General features: G+C 49.0%; 2 protein-coding genes across 3 annotated transcripts in view; one reads left to right on the forward strand and one right to left on the reverse strand.

Annotated features, from left to right (window-relative positions):
• TRIM62 (tripartite motif containing 62) overlaps nucleotides 1-8,965 on the reverse strand; it is a 36,419-nt gene extending 27,454 nt beyond the window's left edge. The window contains exon 1 of the mRNA XM_032160147.2: nucleotides 7,879-8,965. Within this exon, the coding sequence (XP_032016038.1) occupies nucleotides 7,879-8,286 (408 nt within the window). The 5' untranslated portion in view covers nucleotides 8,287-8,965. The remainder of the gene's footprint in view (nucleotides 1-7,878) is intronic.
• Nucleotides 1-17,875, forward strand: part of ZNF362 (zinc finger protein 362) — a 182,285-nt gene that overhangs the window by 44,644 nt on the left and 119,766 nt on the right. The gene's annotated exons all lie outside the window — the stretch shown is intronic.

The raw sequence follows: 17,875 nt of genomic DNA on the forward strand, positions 1-17,875 counted from the left end.
GCTCACATCTGTTTCTGGCTTCCTAGCATGTTAAGGATCAAGCTCAGTGGGTGCATGCATGTGTGTGTGTGAGTTTGTAAGTGCATGCATGTGTATGTGTGTACATGTGTGTGTGCATGTGTGTGCACATTCAAGCATTCAAAGCCCTTCCTGAGCTGGTCAAGCCTTGCTTTTCCATTCTTACCTCCTCCTGCCACACCATTCCCTCCAGCCACAACGAACCACCTGAATGTGTGCTCACCTCCATGCCTGTCCCTGGTCACACTCAGATAACCTGAGTTCAAGTTTCAGCTTCAGAGACACATAGTGGTTTTCTGACCTTAAGCACAGTTTCTTTCTTTTCTTTCTTCCCCTAATTAAAAAAAAATTTTTTTAGAGACAAGGGCTCACTTTGTCACCTAGGCTGAAGTGCAGTGGTGCAATCATAGCTCACTATAGCCTCAAACTCCTGGGGCTCAAGTAATCCTCCTGCCTCAACCTCCCAAGTATCTAGCACTACAGGCATGCACCATGCCTGGATAATTTTTAAAAATTTATTGTAGAGATGGGGTCTCTCTGTGTTGCCCAGGATGGTCTCGAACTCCTAGCTTCTGGCCTCAAATGATCCTCCCGCCTTGGCCTCCCAAGAGCTGGGATTAGAAGCATAAGCCGCTGTGCTCAGCCTCTTTTTTAAAAAAAATTTATTGAGGTAAAATATACGTATATAACTTATCATCTTTACCATTTTTAAGTGTACAATTCAGAGGTAGTAAATACATTTATATTCTTTTCCCCCCTTTCTTCCTCCCCCTTCTTCTCCCTTCTCCCTTTCCAGGCCCTTAGGCACAGTTTCTGTTTTTCCTTTTTGTTTTTTTGAGACAGGGTCTCACTCTGCTGCCCAGGCTGGCTGGAGTGCAGTGGCACCATCACAGCCCACTGCAGTTTCAACCTCCTGGGCTCAAGTGATCCTTCCACCTCAGCCTCCCAAATAGCTGGGACTACAGGTGCATGAAACCATGCCTGGCTAATTTTTTTGTATTTTTTGTAGAGATAGGGTTTTGCCATGTTGCCCAGACTGGTCTCGAACTTCTGGGCTCAAGCAGTCCTCCTGCCTTGACCTCTCAAAGTACTGGAATTACAGGTGTGAGCTACTGTGCCCAGCCAGGCACAGTTTCTGAGCCTCAGTTTCTCCACTTATAAAATGGGGCAATGAGATCTATCTCATAGGGTTACTGTTAGAATTAAATGAGAGGCAGGCTGGGGGAGAGAGAGAGAGAAGGAGAGCGTGCCTGCCTGTCAAAGCCTTGAACCCGGTCCTTGGAACAATCTGCATCAGGCTGTGCATGTTTTTATTCCCTCTCTCCATAACATCTTTCTTTCTGCTCCCTGGCCTGAAGCACTCAGCATATCTTTTAGGATTCAGCTCAACAGAGCAAGCTTCAGTTACAGCAACCTACCAGTTTATGGGCCTATCTCTCGGGACCACACAGGGCCAGGTCTTGTGTAGTTCTCTCCTGGGCCCAACACAGGGCTGGCCCTCTGTAGCCATGGCACAGATACTGACTAAAGGAATTATGTGTTTGTGTACATATATATATGTACACACACTATATATATGTACATATATATGTACACACACTATATATATGTACACACACACGTATATGTATATGTATATGATGTATATGTATGTGATGTATATGTATATGTATATGTATATGATGTATATGTATATGATGTATATGTATGTGATGTATATGTGTATGTATATGATGTATATGTATATGTATATGTATTTTTTTTAAGATGGAGTCTTGCTCTGTCACCCAGGCTGGAGTGTAGTGGAATGATCTCGGCTCACTGCAACCTCTGCCTCCCGGGTTCAAGCGATTCTCATGCCTCAGCCTCCCGAGTAGCTGGGATTACAGGCGCGTGCCACAAATGGCCAGCTAATTTTTTTTTTGTATTTTTAGTAGAGACGGGGGTTTCATCATGTTGGCCAGGCTGATCTCAAACTCAGGTGATCCGCCTGCCTTGGCCTCCTGAAGTGCTGGGATTACAGGCGTGGGCCACTGTGCCCAGCCCAGAAATTATTAAATGAATCCCTGAATCCAAGACAGAACTCACCTCCAAATCCTCGTCATCCACTCTGAGTGTTCAAGCAGAGATGGGGGTCAGGAAGGTAAATGGTACTGGGAAAACAACACTGGACTGAGAGTCGGGAGAACTGAGCTCTGATCTCACCCTGGGCAAGGAGGTCTCCCCATCTGCGAAGTGGGGAGCCTGTCAACTAGATGGTTTCTCAGGTTCCTCCCCATCTGGGTGCTCCCTGGGACAGTTGGCGTGTTGGGAAGGAGAGTGAATTCTGAGTCAGAAAGACCAGTTTGAATCTCAGCTCTTCCTCCTACTTGAAGTGCGATCTTGGGAAGGTTACTGAGTCTCTCAGCCTCGTTTTCTTCATCTGTGACATGGTACTGATCTCAGTCCCACTCAGGGAGTAGGGAACGAAAAAATCCTTGTGAGGATCAAATGCCCATAACACAGCACCTGGCACACAGTAAGTACCCCATAACTTAGTGTCCCCAAAACTTGGGCTATAACTTTTTAGAGTCATTGTTTCATCATTGTTAGTCCCTACCAGGTCTCTTTTCTTTCTATAAAATAAACATCTTGGGGTCCCCAATGTCGGCCCTAAGTTTCTACACTGTGGCCCGTGCTCAGCCAAGGTATCCTGGCTGCCCAGACACCTGTGCAGAGGGATGTGGAGATGCCAGCGGCCAGCTCTGAGTTTGACCCACAGTCAGCTTTGCCCTCACAGAGGCTGCTGTTGGCATAGAAATCCTGCCCTCTCCTTGGAAAAGTAACAGCAGAGCCACTTCCCCACAACACAGACAACCCAGCTGCCTTCCTGTCTATGCTACAAAATAAAGTGCCTCTGAATCTCTCATTTCTTTGGATATTTAGCAACTCATTCTCTCTCTTTATACATAAAGCAGGAGGGCTAGTTTTTACTTCCATTTCTCAGATTGGGTAAGAGGGTGTCACCCCCTCTCCTGGAAGAAACCAGAGCTGGGACTTGAACCTAGCCCCCAGCCCCGCTCCCTCCTTGGGTGGCTGCCTTGGTGTCACTGGATCACCATACCCCGGCTGCCAGGGCTTGTGTCTGAGGCTGATCCACTGCTGTCTTCTCTGGCATGAAGGAAGCCTTGGGAAGGGCTCCAATGGTCACATGAGGCCTGGAGGGGGCGGCTGAGACTGAATCGGATCCCTTCTCTGGGGGTTAGGAACCTGAGATGGCCAGAGAGCCGGATGCCACGCCTGCTCTGACCAAGATGACGTCCCAACCACCTGCCCTCGGGGCGTCAGCTGGCACAGATGGCCTAGCCCTGTCAATACAGGACAGGCAGGGTGGCTGGGAGACAATTACCCAGCCCTCAGAGGTAGCTCAGGGATGATATGTGGCCTAGTCAGACTGGCTTCAAATGCTAGGCCTGCCATTTACCAGCTGGGTGACCAAATGAGTCACTTAATTCCTCTGAGTCTGTTTCTTCATCAGTAAAAGAAATAGATAACAGTACCATCCCACAGGGTGCTATGAAGATTAAATGAGGTAATGCAAGAAAAGCTCTCAGTGCAGTCCCAGGCATTCAGACTGGGCTCAGTGAGTATTGGCTGAGAAGCCCTGAGCTCTGGGAATGGGCTCCGTCCCTCCACTTTGCTCAGTGGTCCAGGTGCTCAGCAGTGGAGGTGGGGAGGAAGACACCAACACACATACACATGCACACACACATGCACACACACGTACACACACATGCACACATATGCACACGCACACACATGCACACACACACGTACACACATGCACACACACGCACACACACGCACGCACACATGCACACATATGCGCGCACACATGCACACACATATGCACACACATGCACACACACATGCACACATATGCACACACATGCACACACATGTACGCACACACACATGCACACACATGCACATGCACACCCACAGTTACATAAAAATCCTTAGAACTATATAGTAGCTTCTGCCATGTTTCATGGGGTATGATTATGGGGGAAGACTTTAACTTTTACATTATACAGCTCTGCTTCTTATGTTAATTTTATAATCAGAATAAAGATATTTAAAAAGAGTTTTGGGGTGCCTCCTGTGCCAGGCACAGTACTAGGCACTTCTGATAAAGGATCCCTAACCCTCACAACATCCTTCCCTGGAATGTCATATCCTCATGTTATAGATGAACCTTAGAGAAGGAGCCTTAGAGAAGCAAAGTGATGTGACCAAGGACACACAGCATGTCAGGATCTGACCCCTGTGATGGAATCTGGAGTACAAAGCAATTGTGCTTAATAGGTCAGGGAAGGCTTCACAGAGGAGGTGATATTTGACCTGAAGTTTTAAAGTTGAGTAGGACTTCTCTAGATCAGGTTTCTCAACTAGAGGTGATTTTGACTCTAGGAGACATTTGTTAATGCTTGGAGATGGTTTTGATTGTCACAACTTGGGGGGTGGGTGGAGTTTGCTACTGGCATCTAGTGGGTAGAGGCCAGGGATGCTGCCAGACTTCCTATAACACACAAGATGGCCCTGCACAACAGTTATCTAGCCCCAAATGTCAATAGTGCCGAGCACGATGTAACCTACTATAGCTGTCATTTATTGAGTGCAGTTAGGTGCTGAGTGCAGTACTAAGTTTTTATAAACATCATCTTGTTTAATCCTAATATAATTACTTCCATGCTGTCCATGAAGGACCCGAGGCTCAGAGATGGTAACTAATCTTCCCAAAGTCACACAGTAAATGGTAGAGCCAGGATTGAGATTACCTGAATACAAAGCAGGGCTCTTAATTTCTCTGCTCTGATGCCTCAAGGATTTATAATAAATGTAAAAGCTCCAGGCCAACTGCTAGGTAGGGTGTTGGGAGACTCCAGGTGAGTATAGGCCCAGCGTCCTCTGGCTTCGAGGCCTTGGGCAAGTCCCCTTCCTCCTTCTCCCTCTCCTGTTTCCCCATCTGTCAAGTGGATGTGGCACCAGATGATCTGCATGGCTCTGAGTCTGTAATTCTGCAGGAGAAGGGCCCCAGCTCCATCAGCTGCTGGGAGAGAAGGGGATGTGAGGGTGGGTTCAGCCTTATTTCTGCTGCATAAATAGCCAATAAACCTTGCCTTCCCCATGTGGAGGGAGAGGCAGGTGGGGTGGAGGGTGCCTTGAATCTCGCCCAGCAGCGCATCCTCTCTGGATGGGAGGCAGATTTCTCTGCCACCAAATTGCCAAGCCCAGAGGACATACTATAAAGCAAGGCCTCCTTTTCGGGCCAGAGAGGAGAGTGTGGGCATTCACTCAGCTGGGCACATGAGCTCTCACAGGCAGAAACAGAAAAGGTGGGCTGTATGTTATTCCAGCCCGTACTGTGTGCCTTCGAACCTCAAATAGCAGGTTGATCCCAGGTCAGTCTCACAAAAGGCCTGGTAGGAAGGAAGCATCCCGACCCCATTGTACAGACAGAGCATCAACGTTTACATGAAGTGACTCACCAAGGTGCACACAGTGCCCACAGCAGGTTGGGAACCCAAGTGTGTCCAACCCCAGGACAGTGCGCTAGAGAGTAAGCAAGTGGCAATCCTGTTTTACTTTTCACCCAATAATGAAGCATTTCAATAATATTTGTAGGTAATACATGTTCAATTTCTCCTGTGTCCCCCAGGTCATGGGATAGAGTACAGAAGCCCAACATACAGTAATTTGGATTTCCTGGTTTGCAGACAGGAGAACCAAGGCTCTGACACAGAGGCTAGAAGGTCAGACAAGGAGGGTAGAGATCAGAGAAGAGGGATCTGGGTCAGGCTGTGCCCTATAGCCCTGGCTCTCTCACTGTCTGAAAGTGTGGCCTTGGGCAAGTCACATCACTTCTCCAGGCCTCACTTTCCACCCCTACATGATAAAGAGGTTGGACAGATGGTTTCAGACAGAGTCCCTTCAAACCCTTCCTGCTTATGTGACTCCATAGACGGGGAGATGAACAGCAGCAGCACCTAGCACGACGGCTCTGGGGGTGGAGGGCCAAGCCTTGTGCAGGCTCCCAGAGGCCCAGGCCCTTGCTCACCCTCTGATGGGGCCTTCATCCTCAGACAGCTAGACTGGAAGGGAGTCAGTTGTAGTTTCGAGATAAAAGGGACAGGGAAGGGGTGATGGTGAACAGGGGCCATTTCTCCTGAGGCCCATGGGCATCTGCTGGGTGCAGGCCTACTCAAAGACTAGTGTGTGGAGGGGTTGGGAGCCCCTACAATACAGGGGAAAGTAGTTATTTAGTTTCTGTTTGAGTATCTCGAGGCCAGAGAGCTCATTACCTCCCAAGTTAGCCCACTCCATTTTCATAAAATGTTTGAGGCAAAGACCTTCTGCTTCCAAACACTCCACAGTCTGGTCCAGCTTAGGCCAGGGTTGGTCATTCTTTCATTCATTCATTCAGCCTTTACTGGTGTGTACTGTGGGCCAGGCCTTGCACCAGGCCTTGGGGCCATGGATAGGAGAAATAAGATTCTGTCTCTGGCCTTAGAGAACTATGTGCTTGACTAGTATCCCAAAGCCAGGAACATGGGACTGCTGGATTTAAGTGACTTAGCTTGAAAAAAGGATTCCAGGCCCAAATAAGCTTGGGAACCATTTTATTAAACACAGTAAAATAGATTTATTTGCAACAAGATTTCTCTAAGCTTTTAATATGCAAATGCACACTGAAAATTCTCCAAGGGGGTGGGTATAAAAAATATACTACGTGTCCCATACTTATTAATAGACAGCATTTGGGGAAATGCAGTTCTAGTGCTTTTTTTTTTTTTTTTTTTTTTTTTTGACCAGTGGAGCTTGGAGAAGGCTTCATAGAGAGGACATTTGAGCAAGGCCTTAAAAGTTGAGTAGGAGTTTGTCAGTGAAGACAGGAAGTCTTAAGGGAGACCGATTAGAGTTCTGTGCCAACTATACTCAGGTCACTCTGCATGTACCGTTTCACTTAGTCTTCAAAAATCCTGATGTGGGGGACAGAGCCGAAGAGGTCATCAAAAACCCCTAGAGACTCCTAGAGGTCTAGCCCCTCCCTTCTTGAATCACCTTAAATCTGGGCCTTATTCTCCAAATCTTTACCTTTAAGTCCTGGCCCCACTCAACCTGGCCTCTACTCTGGCTTAAACCTAAACTTGTTGTAGAATATCTGGACCTGATCTCAGTCTTAACCCCTCATACACCTTGGCCTAACCCTCGGCACTCAAACCTGCCCTCTCAGCAGTTTGGCACCCTAACTTATACCCCTCTATTAGGTTTCACCCTTACCTGTCCAGCACATTCTAGCCCCCATACTCCCCTTAGTCCTGATGCACATCTGATCCAGTCTCCGCCCCCACAGAACCCCCAGCCTGCCAGAGCTCAGCTACCCGGTTTAATACAGACCCATCCTGGCGGCCTCGCCCTCAGTCTGACAGTGGCCCTGCCTTTGCCCAACTCTGATTCCGCTTCGTCCACAACCCTGCCCCAGCCCAGTATCTGGTCCAGTTCTGATCTCACTTGTTTCCGCCGTCCCAACCGCATCCCCGACTTCTCCCTAACCACGGACCAGCCCGTACTCCAGGTCTGTCTGAGATCCCTCCGGGTCCGGACTGCCCAAGGTCCCGCCCCCACGGCCCCGCCCCGCGGCGGCCCCGCCCCTCCCTGCCCCGCGTTACTCCTGATAGGGCCCTGACCCTGCCGGCGGCCCCGCCCCGGGACCATTCTGACTGGGTCCGGCCCGCGGTCCAGCCCTGACCCCACCCCCGGCCCGGCCCCACCTCCAGCCCGGCCCCGCCCCTGCCCCAGGCCGGCCCGGCAGCGCACCTGCAGCTCCTCGAAGGCGTCGTCGATGCCAGTGACCTGATGCTGCTCGTGCAGCGCAGGCTCGTCGCAGAAGAAGCAGAGCAGCGCGCGGTCCGTGAGGCAGAAGAGCTTGACCTTGTCGTGCGCCTGGCAGGGTCGCGCGGCGCGGCGCGCGTTGAGGATGGCGTCCAGCGGGAAGGCGCTGTAGCGCTCCACGATGTTGGCCAGCTTGAGGCTGGGCGCCAGCGCGGGCTCGGCGAACGTGCGCCGGCACTCCGGGCAGTCGCGGGCGCCCTGCGCCTCCTGCCGCACCCAGTGCTCGGTGATGCAGCGGCGGCAGAAGTAGTGCTCGCAGCCCAGGCTCACCGGGTCCTGGTAGATGCTCAGGCAGATGGAGCACAGCAGCTCGTCCTTGAGGCTGCACGCCATGGCGCCGGGGGCAGCAGAGAGGGGGGCCCGAGGGGCAGGGGGGCGGCTGAGAGAGCGCGGCGCTGTCGGAGGCAGCACCGAGGGCTGGGCGCGGGGACGAGGCCCGCACAGGCAGGGGTAGGAGCTACCGGAGAAGGGAGGGGGTGGTGTCCGGAAGGAGGGTAACGCGAGGAAGGGGTGCGCGGCTGAGACTCCCTGGGACGCCAGCCCGGGAGGGCGGTCTAGAGGTAATGGGAAGCTCAAGGCGATGGGCGCTGGGAGGAGGCTGTGAGCGGCTGAGGGACGGAGATCCTGGCGGGGAGGTTCTAGGGGGCGGGGCAGTCCTAAGGGATAGGAGCTGGGAGAAGGGGATCCCGGAGCGGGGTGGAGCCCTTGAGGGGGTCGAAATCCCGGGGTGGTGGCGGTGCGGGGAGGGCAAGAAGCTGGGGATGGGGAATCCTGAGGGAGGGGGCAGCCAGGCCGAGCCGTACATTGGCTGTGACCGGCAGAGAAGAGGAGGCGTGCCGGCCCGCTCAGCTGCCGGATCCCGGCCCCAAACCCTGGCCCAGCGCGACCCCTTACCCCCGCGGGCTTAGCAGCCACCGCTTCGGTCCAGCGCAGCCTCTCAACCCGGAACCAGCCGAATCCGAGCTGCCGGTGGCCGCGGCTGCCTCCCCGCCCCCGTGGGCAGGACCCAAGCAACTCCTCCCCCGCAGCGGGCGGGGGAGGGGCGGGGCCACCAGCCGGTTTACCCCCCCCCCCCGCCCCGCCCCGCTCCGCCCCGCCCCCACCATCCTCCAGCTCCCGGGGAAGCGAAGCCCAGCTGTTCCTTCGGGGTGTGTACTTGGAACTGCATCCAGCTCTCGCTTAGGGTCCCCGCGGCGAGGCGGAGCTGCTAATTTGAGAGCACAACAGATAAACAAGGAGCATCCTTCTGGATCATCGATTTGAAGATGTAGAAAAAATCATATTTTGTATTAAAACGAACAAGAGTATGTTTGGAATACAACTTCTGCATAAAATATAAAGATAAAACTCTTGAAATGCTCTGCTTGCTTAGAGCAAGTTCAAGGCCCTCACACTCCTAAGCCCTGGGGTCCCATTTCCTCTTCACTTTTTTAAGGAGTGCTTGGGGAGAAGTTTGGAAAGCCCTGGCTAACATCTGGCCCGGGAGGCTGCCTCCATTGGCAAACAATTCTGCAGTGTTGTATTTGTGTGTGTGTGTGTGTGTGTGTGTGTGTGTGTGTGTGTGTAAGGGGGTGAGGGGTGGAGCAGGAGAGAGGGAGAAAAAGTAATGGGAGAACTTGTCTTGTGTGCCAGATGGAGAGGGGATAAGGGATTTCTAGGCAGAGGAGACAGCCTGTCCAAAAGCATAGAGGCGTGAAAGGGGAGGGCACAGTGAAGGAAGTGCAAGTAATTCTGTACTGTTGGGGGTGGGGTGGAGAAGGAGCCTGGGTGGGCTGGAGGGCATTGTGGGTCATGGTAAAGAATTTCTTGAAGGCATGGGGCTTTCAGGCAAGGGAATGACCTGGTCCGATTGGGTTTCAGGAAGTCTCGGAGATAATCATTTTATCATCTGCAAGGTGAAGAAGACAGGGAACTTTTCCAATGTGTCTGCGCATGCAGAGCACTCAGCACACAGTAAAGGTGTGTAGCTGAATAACGGCATCAACGCCATGAGTTGCAGGAGGAAGGAAAGACTGGGCACCTCTTAGGTGCTGTTGTCATAGTGCCTGCAGGAGGCGAGACCCAAACTGGGGCCCCAGCAGTGGGTAAGGAGAGAAGACTAGGGTATTGCAAGTACAGACACGGTGACATTTGGTGATGGTTGGATACGGGGGTGTGGGAAATGAGCCATAGAGGGTGGCTACCAGTTTCTGCCTCCTCCAGAAATATATTCATTGGTGTTAAACTTCACTGAGGTACAGTTTATGAAAAAGCTCTCAGTTTAGTTCTCTATTGTTAACACTTTCTCTGTCACACCCTCATCTGGCCCAGAATCTCCATCATTGCCAGAAAAATAGTTCATTGCTCATGCAACAGCAATTTCTTGACTTTTTCTTATGGGCAGAGCCCTGATTTTGTTCAGGTGGCCCCCTTCCCCAAGTGACCCAAGGAAGGCTGACCCCAGCCCATTTCCAGGAGTGAGTCTTGTTTGGTCCAAGTCCGTTATGGTGGTCTCATTCCTCTTGCTAGTGATGGTTTGGGCAGGTCCAGCCTGAAAAACTAAAGGGGAAGCCTATGGCAGACAGGGGAATTCAGGAAATGGTCTCTTTACTTTGCACAACAGTCTACCCCCTTTGCTGGGATATGTTTGGTGGCAATGCTTGGAATTGCAGCAGCCATCTTGCTCCCAGTCTGAGGATGCGGCAAATACACAAGGGAGGGCAAGGCCAGGAGAGTCCTAGGGAAGAGAAGCTTTTATTCTGATGCAGAGTCTGGACTTCAGGATATGTGAGATGGTCCATCTTATTGCATAAGCCAGTTTAATAGTAGTGCACTGTCACTTTGCAACCCAGAGAATCCCAACTGATATACTGATGTGCACCCCTAATGAGGGGGTGGGGAAGGTGAACAGGGCAGAGTCTAAATTATTGAAGCATTTGAAATGAAATGAAAAAAAAAAAAAGGCTTGATGATGGATGAAACAGTGACTTCATTATTCAACATGTATTTACTGATGCTGACTCCAAGCAGGTCTTTGTGAGGAGGTGGAATAAACTATGCTCCTTGCTCCCAAGGAGCTGACAGTCTAGAGGGCAAAATCAATGAGAAATTCTTATCAGGCACAGTAGGGCTTGCTAAGCGTTCTCACATATATTATTGGATTTGAGTCCCAAAGCAGCCTTAACTAGTTTATATTATTATCCCCATTTTATAGAGGAAGATACCAAGGCTCAAATAAAGGAGATGTGATGGAAATTGCTAGCTGTCCACTACACTTCATCCTCCTGTTCTTCTGTGTAATAGAGTAGCAGTCAGAGGAATGGCTGGTCCACTAGAGATCATACATCCCAGCTGCTCTTGCAGCCGAGTGAGACTTGGTGACTAAGATCTTTCTAATAGAACATTAATAGAAATAGACCTTAAGGCATGAGGCTTTTGCCCTTCCATGCTCCATTTTCTCTTCTCTTGAGTGGGGACACAGATGTACCAGGGACACAGCTTCAATAATGCTTCAAAAGGGCTGATGGAGCAAAGATATGGGAGGATCCTGGGTTCCTGAATGACTGCTTGAAGTACAGCCACCCTGACATGGACTAGAGCGTGAGAAGTAAACTTATTTTCTAAGAGCCATTGTATTTTGGGTCTTTTGTTGCAGCAGCCCAGCTTTCTCCATACTATTTTGCAGCTGTTTTTATTATTTATTTATTTGAGATAGAGTCTCACTCTGTCACCGTGGCTGGAGCACAGTGGCGTGATCTTGGCTCACTGCAACCTCTGCCTCCCAGGTCCAAGTGATTCTCCTGTCTCAGCCTCCCTAGTAGCTGGGACTACAGGCACACACTACCATGCCTGGCTAATTTCTGTATTTTTAGTAGAGACAGGGTTTCACCATATTGGTCAGGCTGGTCTCAAACTCCTGACCTCAGGTCATCCAACTGCCTCTGCCTCCCAAAGTGCTGAGATTACAGGCATGAGCCACTGCGCCCAGCCAATTTTGCAGCTGTTTTTAGAAGAGACTCTGGTACTATTTTACTCTATTGTCTAAATCCTTTCAGTAGATAGTCTTAATATGTAGGTCTAATCTCCTCCAAAGAACACAGAATGTGGTTTTCTCCGGCTGAAAGTCACAGTCTCTTTTTTTTTTTTTTTTTTTACTTTTTAGATGGAGTCTTGCTCTGTTGCCCAGGCTGGAGTGAAGTGGTACAATCTTGGCTCACTGCAACCTCCACCTCCCAGCCCCAAGCAATTCTTGTGCTTCAGCCTCCCAAGTAGCTGGGATTACAGGTGCCTGCCACCACGCCCAGCTAATTTTTGTATTTTTAGTAGAGAGGGGGTTTCACCGTGTTGGCCAGGCTGGTCTCAAACTCCTGACCTCAAGTGATCTGCCCGCCTTGGCCTCCCAGAGTGCTGGGATTACAGGTGTGAGCCACTGTGCCCGACCCAGTCTCTTATCTTTCACTTTACTTTCCAGTGTTCAGTACTTTTATCCTCTGAGCAGTTCTTCTCTTGACCTTTTTCCATCTCCATTAAGATGCAGAACACTAAAACTGTTGATTATCTTTACATCTGGCAAGTCATTGCTCTCTCCACATCTGATGTGGTTGAGTGGTCTGAACTAAGACTTAGAGATCCCGACTGCAGTGTATGCCATCTGCTTCCATTCATACTCCAAAAATTAACATCAGGAATTTTTTTTTTTCTGGAAAGCTATCCAAGAGTTATTGTTGTGTGAGAAAAAGAAAAGAAAGACCCAAATACACATAGACACATAGACACCCACAGACTTAGACACAATCACAGGCGTTATTTGCATAACAAAAATTCTATAGAACTATATTCTAATTGTGTTCATCTGTGGGCTGGGATTATGGGGGGACTTTAACTTTTACATTAGATAGCTCTGTTTATTATACATATTTTTGTAATCAGAAAAAATAAAGATAAAATTGATCCTCATTGTTTATGGATTCCGTATTTGCAAAATCACCTACTTCTAAAATGTATTTGTAATCCTCAAATCAATACTTGAGGCACAATTGTTATTATTTGTGGACATACTTATGTGCAGAGGTGAAAATCTTGACTTACCCACACGTATGTTCACAGCTGAAGTTGAACAAAGGGACACCCTGCCTTCTTGTCTCAGCTGTTATAGTGTAAACAAATATTCTTTTCGTGACTTATTTGGTGTGAATTGTTCTCATTTTTCGTGCTTTTTGTTGGTGATTTTGCTATTTAAAATGGCCCCAAGCATTGTGCTGAAGTGCTGTCTGGTGTTCTCAAGCACAAGAAGGCTGTGATGTGCCTTAAGGGTAAAATACGTGTGCTTGATAAGCTTTGTCCAGACACGAGTTACAGTAGTGTTGGCTGTGAGTTCAATGCTAATGAATCAACAATTTATATATTAAATAAGGTGTCTTTAAGCAGAAACACACATAAAACAAAGTTGTGGCTGGGTCCGCTGGCTCACTCCTGTAATCCCAGCACTTTGGGAAGCTGAGGCAGGAGGATCACCTGAGGTCAGGAGTTTGAGACCAGCCTGGCCAACATGGTGAAACCCCATCTCTACTAAAAAACAAAAACTAGCTGGGTGTGGTGGCGGGTGCCTGTAATTCCAGCTGCTTGGGAGGTTGAGGCATGAGAATCACCTGAACCCAGGAGGTGGAGGTTGCAGTGAGCTGAGATTGCACCACTGCACTGCAGCCTGGGTGACAGAGTGAAACTCTATCTCTAAATAAATAAATAAAACAAAGTTGTATATTGACTGGTTGCTGAAAATGTGGCCAGAGACTCACAGAAGCCTGATGCCGTAGCTCCTTTAAGGGCTACAGAGCGTAATGAGAGTCGGCTGTATTTAAAATTGTTGAATGTAACAGCATCCACCAATACAAGATACAACATCCACATCCCTTCCTATCCAGGTTACATTTGTTCAAGCCCACTTGAAGGCAGAGGAGCAAAAGAAGGAACACTGAACAACTTCCGAGTGCAAGGCACTGTGCTAGGTGCTTCATGTGTGTTATTTGATTTGATCCTCGCAATAGGATCAAATCTCCAGATTTGACTTGTTTCTCCCCATTGGCAGATGAGGAAACTGTGGCTCGTAGTGGGGAAGTGACTTATCTAAAACCAGAACAAGTAAGCGGCCCGGGCTCCTCCTGTGATTCTTGCCTGAGGCCCAAGCAGCTGGAGATGACTCCACATTGTGCAGCCTGGCTGGAGTGGTCAGCTCCACCCAGCAGGCTTTATAAATGGGCAAGCTGGGCTCTGTTGCTCAGTGCCTCCTCCCTATTCCAAACCTTTGCCTGGCTCCTGTAACCCCACAGAGACACCCCTGCTTCCTCTCAGTGGGGGACCTTGCCTCCTGCTCCATGGAGGAAGTGGAGCCCCCTCCGTGGGAGTGTCTCAACTTCCGGTCCCTCCAACCTATCAACTTATCTATAGAAACACCTCAAGTCCTCTGTGAAATGAAGGAGAGGGTTGAACAAAAAAGTGACTGAAATAAATGCATTTCTAACATTATTCATCTTCACCCCCTTTCCCTGGTCCCAAAGGATGAAGCTCACCTTCTGTTGAGAACGGATTCCTCCTCTAGGGCCCCTCGAATCCCCTCAGGCCTCTTCTGGGACCTGACTCCTTCAATGAGTCCACTTTTGACTCTGTATTTTTGTCTTCTTCCTTGTCATTGGCTGCTTTTCCTCAGCCTAGAAACAGGCTCAAGTTCCTCTTAAAATGATACTCTCTACAGTTGCCCCACCTTGAGCTATCACCTCATTTCTTGCCTGTCTCTAGCCCAGCACCTTGAGAGAATTGTCTGTACATCCTCCTGCACCACCATCAGCCCATTGCACCCTGTGCATCCTCCTGGGCCAGCACCAGCCCACTGCAGCCTGCACATCCTCCTGTGCTAGCATCAGCCCACTGCAGCCTGCACATCCTCCTGTGCCAGCTTCAGCCCCCTGTGGCCTGTGCATCCTCTTGGGCCAGCACCAGCCCACTGCAGCCTGGCTCTGCTCCCGACCACTCCACTCATCATCTCCTAATTGCCAATTAAACATACTTTTGGAGACGTAGTTGCTGCTGTAGGAAAACAAAAGAGAGGAAAACTAAGAAGCCACCATTCAGAAAGAACTATTGTTAATACTTGGATCATATCCTCAGATCTTTTTCACATATTCTATATATGTGTGCACATGTGTGCACACACACACTCGGGTGTAGGAGGAAGGAGAAGGGGAGTCAGGGGAGAGAGGGAGAAAGAGAGATATTTTAAAAAAATAGAAATGAGTTCACTCTCTAAATCAGTGCTTCTCAATGCATAGTCCTTGAGCCGCATGTGTCTTAGCATGGGTTCTTCCAAGAACTGACCTTAAGATAAGGACTAAAGTGAAAATAGTTTGTTTGGGGAGCACAAGTAACACTAATAGGGAAGTGGGAAGGTGATACAGGGAAGGGAAGGCAGCCCCATAGGGGGCACTATTATCACAAAGGGGAACTGAAGATTTATCCTGCAGGGAAACTCTGGGAAATGGTACAAAATCTCAGAATGATCGATGCCTCAGAAGCATCCCACCCAAAGGGTGAGGGAGCTGGGGTATTTATACACCATGTTTGAGTGTTGAGGCTGCTCCTTGGTGGTGTTTAATTCCTTGGCCCTTGTGAACTGTGATGCGTACAGTCAGCTCTCTGTAGTTCTGGGAAAATGATCCCTTAGCTACCATGCGGATGCTGGCGGTCAGAAGTCTTGCGAATACATTGACAGGTTTGAGGGACAATGGCAGGGCATTGACAGTATGTGTCACAGTTCACCCTTGCACCTGCTCAGATAAACTTGCATTCACATTAAGTTTCATGTTCTGTCACTGCTTCTTTGGGTGGTGGAAAGTCACGATTTGTTACAAGAAGAGAGGAGAAGAAGGAGGAGGAAGAGGTAGAAAGGATAACAGATAAGAGGAGGGACAAGCTCCAGACCCCACTGCTTAGTTGTGATAAAGTCTTGGCTAACACAAAGGAGGACTATAGAACAAATATTCTATAGGTATATACTGTTGTCACCTCTGCATTGGGTGACCCTCACCAGTTTCTTTACAGATTAAGAAACTGATGTGAGGTTTCTACTGCCTGCTGAGTTTACTAATCCCAATTAAGTATTCAGGGATGGGGAAAATGGTCACAGGGGGGTGCGAAGACCCACTGGACTCACTGTAAAATGGGCTTTGGCAAAGACTCCATTTATCATCTTGCCTCCATATCTCCTTATGTCAACAGGAGGGCTATAGTGGCAATTTGGATCCCCTGGAATCAGTGTCAGTCCGGACCCTGAATTCCCCAACTATAGAAATATCTGGATATTTTTGTTCTCCTGTGTACAGTCACTGTGGTACTGCATCTGAGGACTAGCTTAAGCATGAAAAATGAGCGAGGGATAGTGATTTTCCACTGTGATGGCTCACTTCAGTCTTCACATTACATGCTCTTATTTTTATTATATTGGGCAGCAATACCCTTGTTAGTCACCCACTGATCTCGCCCTTAGGAACTTCAGGGTATATTAGCAATTCCACAGATCTCTGTGGGCAAGGGCCCCTTGGTTGACTTTCTGACTTTGCTGCCCATTATGGTAATTCCATACACTATGTGTCTGATGGTTAAGTGCTGCTACCTGGCCTCTGCTGTTCTGGAATCCTATTGTCACCGTTAACAAACAGTAGGAACTCCAGTTCCCTAGTAGCTACAACATAACATAGAAGGGACAGCCACCACTGAGTTGCTCAATGATGTCAGTGCCCCTTCAGGAGCTCATTCTTTATTGCTCCAGTGAAGGTGTACTGGAAACATACTAAGCTACTAAGCTGGTGGTCTTTCGGTTTTAGGCAATACATTTCTCCTCTGAACTTTTGACTGATTTCTCCAGTTATGTCATTTCATGCATTTCTACATTGTTTATTGTAACTCTTGTCAGTTGTTAAGCTGTCGCCTCTTAGCGCCACAACTACCCTTCTGTATCAACTTGTGTAGTGCTGGGGCTGGGGTTCAGGAATTCACATTCCAGCATTGCCAGTTGCTGCCTGTTATGCCTGCCAGTGAGGAGGGCAGGAGGGAATTGATGCTGCAGCTGCAGGAAGGAGGGACTTGCTTTTTCCTATTGATTTCCTGTCAGCTTCCTGTTCCTGTGAGCATCACCCTAGCAACGCTTCTTCACCCTGGCATCAGCAGCATCTTTCCTTAGCAGCAGCTGAATCCAGTTTGAGTTTCCCAACACTTCCTAGCACCAGTTTCCAACACTTTGGTGTTCCTCCTCAGAGATCTGTGTTTTGGTTTCTTGGAACTTCTCTTGTAAGCTTCTAAATTTTGATAATTCCACTTCTTATTTTGTTTCACCAGCCGTAGGCATGGTATCTGCTTTTGTCATTGCTACCTTTGTGACAGCTTAGCATTCTCTTTTTACCTTTGCAGTTACCTACTTAATAATTTTATACCTACTTAACAATACATTACATTAGATCTCTATTTAAAGTAGTGGTGTAGTTTCTATCTCCTGATTGGACGCTGATCCTTTTGTCCTCGGAACCATCCCGCTCCAAGTGTTCTTGCCAGGGTGGTAAATGCAGAGGCTCAGGAGACTTCCTCCATATGAGCAACTCTTCTCTTCGCCATCCCTGTGTTCCATTCCCCTTCTTGACTCAGCAGCCTCAACATCCATTCCCAGGCACATCTTCCAGCTTTTTATTGGTACCTATTAGGCAGGTCCTGAAGTTCTTTTAGTAAAAATCCTGTTTTTTTTTTTTTTTTGAAACGGAGTTTCTCTCTGTCCCCCAGGCAGGCTGGAGTGCAATGGCACGATCTTGGTTCACTGCAAGCACTGCCTCCCAGGTTCAAGTGAGTCTCCTGTCTCAGCCTCCCAAGTAGCTGGGACTACAGGTGTGCACCACCACACCCGGCT

The sequence above is a fragment of the Hylobates moloch genome, unplaced genomic scaffold, assembly GCF_009828535.3.
Source record: "Hylobates moloch isolate HMO894 unplaced genomic scaffold, HMol_V3 SCAFFOLD_8, whole genome shotgun sequence".
Taxonomy (NCBI): domain Eukaryota; kingdom Metazoa; phylum Chordata; class Mammalia; order Primates; family Hylobatidae; genus Hylobates; species Hylobates moloch.